At 39.3% G+C, this 9,874-nt stretch overlaps 1 protein-coding gene across 1 annotated transcript in view; it reads left to right on the top strand.

Annotated features, from left to right (window-relative positions):
• The window catches only part of FAM149B1 (family with sequence similarity 149 member B1), a 107,838-nt gene that overhangs the window by 86,142 nt on the left and 11,822 nt on the right, over positions 1-9,874 (top strand). Inside the window, exon 9 of the mRNA XM_007940621.2 lies at positions 1,953-2,059. Within this exon, the coding sequence (XP_007938812.1) occupies positions 1,953-2,059 (107 nt within the window). The remainder of the gene's footprint in view (positions 1-1,952; positions 2,060-9,874) is intronic.

The following is a 9,874-nucleotide window of genomic DNA, read 5'->3' as shown; positions in this document are numbered from 1 at the left end:
TCATCCGATCTGCAGCCTATACGACTATGAGATGGTGCCCGGCTACCACTGTCATCCACTTGGAAGGGGATCTATGTAGGAGATCCTTGATAGAGAAGGAGAACAATGTGGAACAAAACTCAAAATCATTTTTGAGAAAAAATAAATGTGGGGACCAGGTTTGCCGGTTCGATAGAGCCTGGTGGAACCACTGAGACTATGGCCCCTGGCTGCCCTTCAGATACGGAATTGAACCCACACCTGTGGTTTCCATCCAAACAAAAGACAGGCATATGAGTTGAACATTTACCTCAAGTACATACACTCCTTGGAGAGAACAATCACGGGAGAAAGAAGGGCTGTTTATGCACAGGGAAACAGCTCAAGGGGCAGGAGTGTATGGAGGGATGGACACAGGGAAGAGGTAACTATGGGGAGTAAGTGGGAGGGGAGCTGTTGCATTGGGGTAAACTATGGTCAATGTCATGAGACAAAGATATGTGAACCGCTGTATCGAAAGTGAATTTGCTCTGTAAACCTTCACCCAAATCACAATAAAAAAGAAAAAAGCAAAAGTAAAAAATAATAATAATAACAACAATAAAATAAAATCAGCAAGGCCTGTAAATTATCACATCCAGGGATGGACCAGGTTCCTTTAGTGATGATAAAACACTTTTGCATTGAACTGGTCTGGCATGTTCAGGAGCCCTGGTGGTTAACCAGAAGGTCAGTGGTGTGAATTCACCAGTTGCTCCATGGGAGAAAGATGTGGCAATGTGCTTCTATAAAGATTAAAAAAACAAAACAAAACAAAACAAAAAACCTCACTGCCATCAAGTCGATTCTGACTCATAGTGACCCTTGGGTTTCTGAGGTGATGTCTCTATGGAAGTAGATTGTCCAGTCTTCCTTCCAAGGAGTGGCTGTTGGGTTTGAACTGCCAGCCTTCTGATTAGCAGTCAGGTACCTTAGTCAGTAGGATTACAGCTTTGGAAACCCTACAGGACAGTTTTACTTTATCCTGTAGGATTGCTATGAGTTGGAATCGACTCAAGAGGAACAGGTTTTTTTGGCTATGGTTCTGGTGGCCTAAGGCCTAAATAAATAACTTAGATGATCTCATTGGACAAAGGATGGAAAAGCATTAATCTAAGTATTCTTGAGAGAAAGAGGGAGGAAAATACATAATGTGGAGATGGAAGAGATAGTCAGAAAAGGTGCTGACCCAAGAGAGAAAATAAGCAGGGCTCTGGAGTGGCAATGTCAGTCCGAGTAAGCTTAAATCTTAACATTAGAGCAGATAAGATAGATTCCCTCTAATAAACAGTCTTCAGGATATAGGTTCTTGCTGAAAGCTGACTGCTCCAGGGGTAATTAATGAAGGAGAAAGGATAAGTTTGTGCAGAATGCAGGATTGTATGATGATGGTAAAAGAGGAGATTAAGGTAGAATTTACCCCCCCCCCTTTTTTTTTCCTATTTTTGTTCCATATTTTGTGATTTTTCTTTTTTAAAGTTTCCTAGTGAAGGAAGGTTGGGCAATCCCACTTTCGTAGTGATACTGCCTTGGAAAACCAAGGAGGGGTCACTATGAGTCAGGGCCGACTCGATGGCACATAACAACAACAACAACAACAACAGTGAAATGTAACTAACAATAATAAAGGCTGTCTTTCCCCTGTGGGAGTAGCTGTTACTTGAGTAGCTGTTACTTGCTTTCAGATAATTGATCAGGCTTCCTCCACATTCTTTCATTTAGAGCTGGAGAGGAAAGAAAGGACTCTGACCTTGTTGTTTGACTGTGGACTCTTGGCCCAGCTACAGCTACTGGCCAAGATGTTACAGAAGTTAAGGCACCGGAGAATACTGTATAGATGACATAAATTGGAAATAATAACTTTTGGCAAAGTTGGGAAACCAAGCAGTTATCTGCACCAACAAATAATGGTAACATCTTCTTTTGACATATAGATGAATCTCTGTCAACCAACAAGCAGTCATCAGCCAAATGTGAATGGTCTCTTGGTTCATGGAATGCCTCTTCAGCCAAGAAATCTCTCCCTAATGGACAAGCTCCTGTAAGAAAAATAAAATTTTCATAGAGTATAGAGTTTAAGTAGATCATTGAGAAATAAAGGGAAAATAGAGTCAGTTGATCAACATGCATGTATTGAGTACCAATGAAGGAACCACAGAGAAACTTGGGGAATAAAACATCTAAGAGACATGGTCTCCACTTCAGGGAGCTGATAATATAACTGGAAAGAAAAGACACACACAGGTTAAAAAAAAAAAAAAAGATCTGACCACACAGGGCATTTGTGTGAGTAAATGTGAAGTGAATGGTGTCCAGGGTGAATGTTATGGAAGTTCCAAAGATGGGGTGCATTTTGCTGAGTAGTGTAGGTTTCTAACTTCTCTTTGAATGATTTGGGTTTTAATAAGCAGAAAAGAACAGGCCTTTCTAGGGAGGAGGAACACTGGGAAAATGCGAAATATTTAGGAGAGAAGGCAGGTAATCTTAGCTATAGTAGGATAGGAGATATATCAGAACTTTAATGCTTCTGACTAAAGATCATTGACAGTCTTTTAAAATTAAAATAAGCCATGGTGTGATTAGTGAGGCAGAAGAGACCAAGGAAGGGTGGGACCAGATTGTGGAGGTTTTTGAATACCAGATTAAGAATTTCTGGAGATTTGAGCAATTGGAAACTTTTTCCCCCCCGCAGTGTTCACTCCCCTCCCACCCCTGGCAACCAATGAAAAAAGTTTCCCTCCATATATAACCTTTCCTTGACCCTCAATAACAACGAACTAATACTATATTTGTCCTCCTGTGATTGACTTATTTCACTCGGCATGATGTCCTTCAAGTCGTCCATGTTGTACAGTGTTTTGCAGACTACATTATTCTTTAGTGCTGCATGGTATTCCATTGTGTGCATGTACCATAGTTTGGTCATCCATTCTTCCGCTGATGGGCACATAGGTTGTTTCCATCTTTTTGCTATTGTAAATAGTGCTGCAGTGAACACGGGTGTGCATGTATCTGTTCCTGTCCTGGCTCTCACCTCTCTAGGATATATACCTGGTAGTGGGTATATAGGAATTGCTGGGTCATATAGTATCTTCCGTTCCAGCTTTCTAAGGAATTGCCATACTGGTTTCCACAGTGGTTTATCACTTCACAGTCCCACCAGCAGTGTATGAGAGTCCCAATCTTTCCATATCCCCGCCAGCCTTTGTTATTTTCTGTCTCGTTGAACCTTGCCATCAGTGCTGGGGTGAGATGGTATCTCATTGTGGTTTGTATCTCCCTGATGGCCGATGATGGTGAGCATCTCTTCATGTATTTACTGGCTACCTGAATATCCTCCTTGGTGAAGTGTCTATTCATGTCTTCTGTCCATTTTTCAATTGGATCTTTAATCCCTTTGCTTTTGAGGCATTGGAGTTTTCTATAAATCTTAGAGATAAGTCCCTTGCCAGATATGTAATTATTGACAAGTATGAATTTGTTGCTGTCATTTTTGTGTGTTTTTTTGTGGTGTTGATTTCTTTGTTCCATATAATTTTCTGTGCTGAGCTCGTTTTGTTTATGAATCATGTTATCACTTCCTTTGTTGCTATTGTTTTAGTATTTGCTAAATATTTGTGCTGGTTCTCTTTTTGATTTTGATGTGAAGGTTTGTCATTTTTCTTTGAGGTTACCCTGTGATTTATAGTTTTCTTCCCAAGTTTAGAACAGTCCATTCTATCTTGTAGTTGTCTTGTCTTCCCTACCATTTAGAAGTTCTGTAACTACACAAATTTTTCCCTCTTTGTGGTTTGTAGTTGTCCTCATTTGTCAATTGATGTCTCTGGTTCCCTGTTTACTATCTTATAGGCTTATTTACTTTGGATATTTCTGTAACTGGGTTGGTTTCTGGGTTATGTCATCATGTGTGTTAATGGTCAGTTGTTGTTGGCTGTTGTTGGTTCTCTGTCCAAAGGACTGCCTTTTGCATCTCTTGTAAGGTTGGTCTTGTTGTTGTTAGGTGCCATCGAGTCATCTCTGACTCTTAGTGACCCTATGTACAGCAGAACGAAACACCCCCCGGTCCTGCGCCAGCTCCGTGATCCTTGGTATACTTGAGCCCATTGCCACCGCCACCATGTCAGTCCATCTCATTAAGGGCCTTTCCCTCTTTCATCGATCCTCCACCTTACCAAGCATGACACCCTTCTCCAGGGAATGGTCTCTTCTGACAGCATGACTAAAGTAGGGGAGATGAAGTCTGGCCATTCTTGCTTCCAAGGAGCATTCAGCTGCACTTCCTCCAGGACAGACCTGTTAGTTCTTTTAGCAGTCCACAGTACTCTCAGCATTCTTCACTAACACCACAGCTCAAAAGCATCAATTCTTTTTCGGTTTTCCTTATTCATTGTCTAGCTCTCACATGCATATGAGGCAATTGAAAATACCATAGCTTGTGTCAGGTGCACTTTAGTCCTTAAGGAGACATCTTTGCTCTTCAGCACTTGAGAGATGTCCTTTGCAGCCGATTTTCCCAGGGCTATACGTCGTGCGATGTCCTGACTGCTGCTTCTATTGGCGTCGATTGTAGAACTAAGCAGTGTGAAGTCTTTGATAACTTCAATCTTTTCTCCATTTATCGTGATGCTGCTTATAGCTCCAGTTGTGAGGATTTTTGTTTTCTTTATATTGAGATGTAATCCACTTTGCAGACTGTATTCTTCAGTCCCAATCAGTAAGCACTTCAAGTCATCCTCACAAGCAAAGTTGTGTCATCACGTATCGCAGGTTGTTAATGATTCTTCTTCCAATCCTGATGCCACGTTCTTCTTCATATAGTCCAGCTTCTCAGATTATTTGCTCAGCGTACAGATTGAATAAATATGATGAAAGGATACAACTCTGACACACTCCTTTCATGATTTTAAACCATTCATTATCCCCTTGTTCTGTTTGAATGACAGCCTCCTTGTCAATGCACAGGTTCCTCATGAGTACAATTAAGTGTTATGGAATTCCCATGCTTCTCAGTGTTATTCACAATTTGTTATGTTCCACACAATCAAATGCTTTTGCATAGTCAATAAAACTCAAGTAAACATCCTTCTGGTATTCTTTACTTTGAGCCAAGATCCATCTGACATCAGCAATGATATCCCTTGTTCCACGTCCTCTTCTGAATCTAGTTTGCATTTCTGGAAGTTCTCTGCCAATATACTGCTGCAACAATTTTTGAATTATCTTCAGTAAGATTTTACTTGCATGTGATATTAGTGATATTGTTTGATAATTTCCACATTGTATGGGATCACCTTTCTTTGGAATGGGTACAAATATGGATCTCTTCCAGACAGTTGGCCAGGTAGCTGTCTTCCAAATCTCTTGGCATAACTGAGGGAGTGCCTCCAGTAGGGCATCTGTTTGTTGAAACATCTCAATGGGTAGTCCGTCAATTCCTGGCACCTGGTTCTTTGCCAATTCCTTCAGTGCAGCTTCGACTTCTTCATTCAATATCCACTGGTTCCTGAATATATGCCACCTGCTGAAATGGTTGAAGATCAACCAGTTCTTTTTGATACAGTGACTTTTATGTATTCCTTCCATCTTCTTTTGATGCCTCCTGCATCATTCAATATTTTGCCCATAGAATCTTTCAATATTGCTACTTGAGGCTTAAATTTTTTTTTTTTTTCAGTTCTTTCAGCTTGAGAAATGCCAAGCATGTTCTTCCCTTTTGGTTTTCTAACTCCAGGTCTTTGCACATTTCATTATAGTTATTGGCTTTGTCCACTCGAGCTGCCCTTTGAAATCTTTTGTTTAGCTCTTTTGTCTTGTCATTTCTTCCATTTGCTTTAGCTACACTTCGTGCTCAAGGGCAAGTTTCAGAGTCTCTTCTGACATCCATTTTGGTCTTTCTTTCTTGTATTTTTAATGACCTCTTTCTTCATGGATGATGCTCTTGATGTCATCGCACGATTATTCTGGTTTTTGGTCATTAGTGTTCAATGCATCAAATCTATTCTTTAGATGGTCTCTAAATTCAGGAGGGATATATTCAAGGTCATATTTTTGGCTCTCGTGAACTTGTTTTAATTGTCTTCAACTTCATGTTGAATTTGTACATGAGGAGTTGATGGTCTGTTGGTCTGGTTTTAACAAATTCCCTTAATTTCTGCTTATCTGGAAATGTTCTAATTTCACCATCATATATGAGGGACAGTTTTGCTGGATATATAATTCTTGGTTGGAAAAATTTTCTCTTTCAGGGTTTTATGTATACCATCCCATTGTTTTCTTGCCTGCATGGTTTCTGCTGAGAAATCCAAGCTTAGTCTTATTGGTTGCCCCTTGTAGTTTGTTTTTCCCATGCCACTGTCAGGATTCTTTTGTCTTTGGTTTTAGTGAGTTTGATGATATGTCTGGGTGATTTTCTTTTGGAGTCTATCCTGTTGGGGGTCACTGGACTTCTTGAATGGATATATTTGCATCTTTAATCATACCAGGAAAATTCTCTGCCAACAAATCTTCAACAATTTTGTCTGTGGTTTTATTTGTCTCTTCCTGTTCTGGAATTCCAATTACACGTAGGTTATTCCTTTTGTTGGTATCGCACATGAATGTTAGGCTTTCTTCATTTTGTTTTGATCTTTTTTCTGATTGATCCCTTTCCAAAGAAGCATTCAAGTATTTGTCTTCAATCTCACTAATTCTGTCTTCCATTGATTCAGTTCTACTCCTTTGCCCCTTTCAATGTGTTATCTATTTCTCATAATTTAGTATTAATCTTCTGGATTTCTGTCTGTAGACTTTGTATCATTTCTAATTTTTCATTTATTTTGTCATTTTGTTCTTGTATTGCCTTTTGAAATTGTTCTAGGGTTTTCTTTGTATTTCCTCCATTTTGTTAGTGTTTTCCTTGATCTCTCTCTCTCAATTTGTTGAAGGTACCTAAATATAATTCTTTTGAATTCCTTATCAGGGAGTTCCAATGATGCATCTTTCTCAGGGATGTGTTTTGGGTCTGTATCCTGGTCCCTTGTTTCTCCTGCTTTATCTTGCTTCTTTGTGTGGACTGTGATGCTCTGATGTCTCCGAGGCATTGTGACATTTTTGTGTTTATATTTAGTAGGTGATTGTATGTTGGAGTGACTTGCCCATGATTTTCATTTTCTTTGTTTTATTTGTATGTTATCTTTGTAAGCAGGGTACTGTGCTATGTTCCTCTATTCACTAGTTGGCAGCACTTATATGCTCACCACCTGTCTCCTTTCCTTTTGTCAGCTTCCTGTATGTCCCTGCCATCCTTGGCAAATGGAGCCTATGGTTAGGTACCTGGAATCCGAATGAGAATGCTGTCACTTTAAAATCCAAAATGGCTGCTGCTTGTAAACATTCAAAATGTCTGTGCGCTCGGTCACTTTAAATGTCCAAAATGGCCACTGTGTGTAAGCATTCAAAATGGTTGTGCCTTCCCCTTTTTCTTTGACCCTCCACTTTACAAAACATGATATCCTTCTCCAGGGAATGGTCCCTTCTGACAACATGACCAAAACAGGTGAGATGAAGTCTAGCCATTCTCGCTTCCAAGGAGCATTCCAACTACACTTCTTCCAGGATAGATTTGTTAGTTCTTTTAGCAGTCCATGGTTCTTTGAGTATTCTTCACCATCACTACAAGTCAAAAGCATCAACTCTTTTGCAGTCTTTCTTATTCATTGTCCAACTTTCATATGCGTAAGAGGTGATTGAAAATACTATGGCCTGGGTTAGGCGCACCTTAGTCTTCAAGGAGACATCTTTGTTCTTCATCATTTGAAAGAGGTCTTTTGCAGCAGACTTGCCCAGTGCAATACACCGTCTGATGTCCTGACTGCTGCTTCCATTGGTATTGATTATAGAACCAAGTTATATGAAGTCCTTGACAACTTCAATCTTTTCTCCACTTAGCATGATGCTGCTTATTGGTCCAGTTCTGAGAATTTTAGTTTTCTTTATATTGACGTGTAATCCATACTGCAGACTGTATTCTTCAATCTTCATCAGTAAGTGCTCAAGTCATCCTTACTTTCTGCAAGCAAAGTTGTGTCATCTGTGTATCGTCAGTTGTTAATAAGCCTTCCTCCAATCCTGATGCCATGTTCTTCTTCATATAGTCCAGCTTCTTGGATTATTTGCTCAACATACAGATTGAATAAGTATGGGGAAAGGACACAACTCTGATGCACTCCCATCCTGATTTTAAACTATGCAGTATTCCCTTGTTCTGTTCAAATGATAGCTTCTTGGTCTATATACAGGTTCCTGATGAGCATAATTAAGTGTTCTGGAATTCCCATTCTTCTCAGTGTTATCCCTAATTTGTTATGAACACAATGGAATGCTTTTACATAGTAATAAAACATAAGTAAACATCTTTCAGGCATTCTTTGCTTACAGCCAAGATCCATCTGATATCAGCAGTGATATTCCTTGTTCCATGTCCTCTCCTGAATCTACCTTGCATTTCTGGAAGTTCTCTGTCAATATATTGCTGCAATCGTTTTTGAATTATTTTCAGTAAGATTTTACTTGCATGTGATATTAATGATATTGTTTGATAATTTCCACATTCTGAGGGATCACCTTTCTTTGGAATGGGTACAAATAAGGATCTTTTCCACTCAGTTGGCCAGGTTGCTGTCTTCCAAATCTCTTGGCATAGCCGAGTGAGTGCTTCCAGTGCGGCATCCGTTTGTTGAAACATCTCAATGGTTATTCCATCAATTCCTTGAGCCTTGTTTTTCGCCAGTTCTTTCAGTGCAGCTTCCACTTCTTCCTTCAGTACCATTGGTTCTTGATCATATGCCCCCTCCTGAAATGGATGAACATCAACCAATTCTTTTTGGTACAGTGACTCTGTATACTCCTTCCAGCTTCTTTTGATGTTTCCTGCATCATTCAATATATTGCCCACAGAATTTTTCAATATTACAACTTGAGGCTTAAATATTTTCCTCAGTTCTTTCAGCTTGAGAGATCCTGAGCGTATTCACCATCAATATTCCTACAAAGATCTTTTTTGTGGACGATAGTCTCATTTCTTTTGGGTCAAAACCTTGAAGTAGAATTGTTGAGTCAGGATATGTGTATGTTTACATTTGTAAGAAACTGCCCTAGAGTTTTCCAAAGCAGTTGGATCATTTTGTACTCCTACCAGCAATATGTGAGTTTAAGTTGAGGAGCACATATATTTAAATCAAATATGAAAGATAGATTTTGCAGCCATAGAAGATGCAGTAGATTAGAGCAGTAGAGACTGATGGTAAGGAGACTAATGCAGGAATTCATGAGCTGCCAAGGATCTGCACACAAGTTGTGGTAAAGGATAAAAAGCAATGAACAATTATAGGTGATACTGAAAAAACAATCAAATTCTATGGAAGAAGAGAAATCAAAGTTAGCTCTGAGATTTTGTACTTGAGGGAGGCATACTTTAGGGATAAAGATGACTTTAGTTTGGGATATTTTGAATTTACAGTGGTGGATTCTCTTGTTGGAAATATCAAGAAGTCAGGTTTGGAAGTTGATCTAGAAGTCACCTGGCTAGAAATAATAATTGAAACCAGAATTCTGAATGAGATGCCCATAAAATGAAGATAAACATAGGGAAGCTAAGGCCTAAACCTTTAATAACTTGACAGTTTAATTAAGGCACATAAAGGAAAATGTTAGTGAATGAGAATTCATTAAGGTGAATGGTTAGGAAGAGGGGAAGACCTGAAAGATCTCTTGCAAGACTCACAGTTTTATCCTACTTCTTATTGAGCATTTTCCTTTCAAAATCCTATGAATATAGAAGTATGGTTTTGGTGTGGGTTTTTTTTTTTTTTTTTTTTGG

Source organism: Orycteropus afer, unplaced genomic scaffold (assembly GCF_000298275.1).
Source record: "Orycteropus afer afer isolate SDZICR_OR568_19922 unplaced genomic scaffold, OryAfe1.0 scaffold00070, whole genome shotgun sequence".
NCBI classification, from domain to species: Eukaryota; Metazoa; Chordata; class Mammalia; order Tubulidentata; family Orycteropodidae; genus Orycteropus; species Orycteropus afer.
The sequence above is the reverse complement of the archived record's forward strand: the minus strand, read 5'-3'. Positions and strand labels throughout refer to the sequence as shown.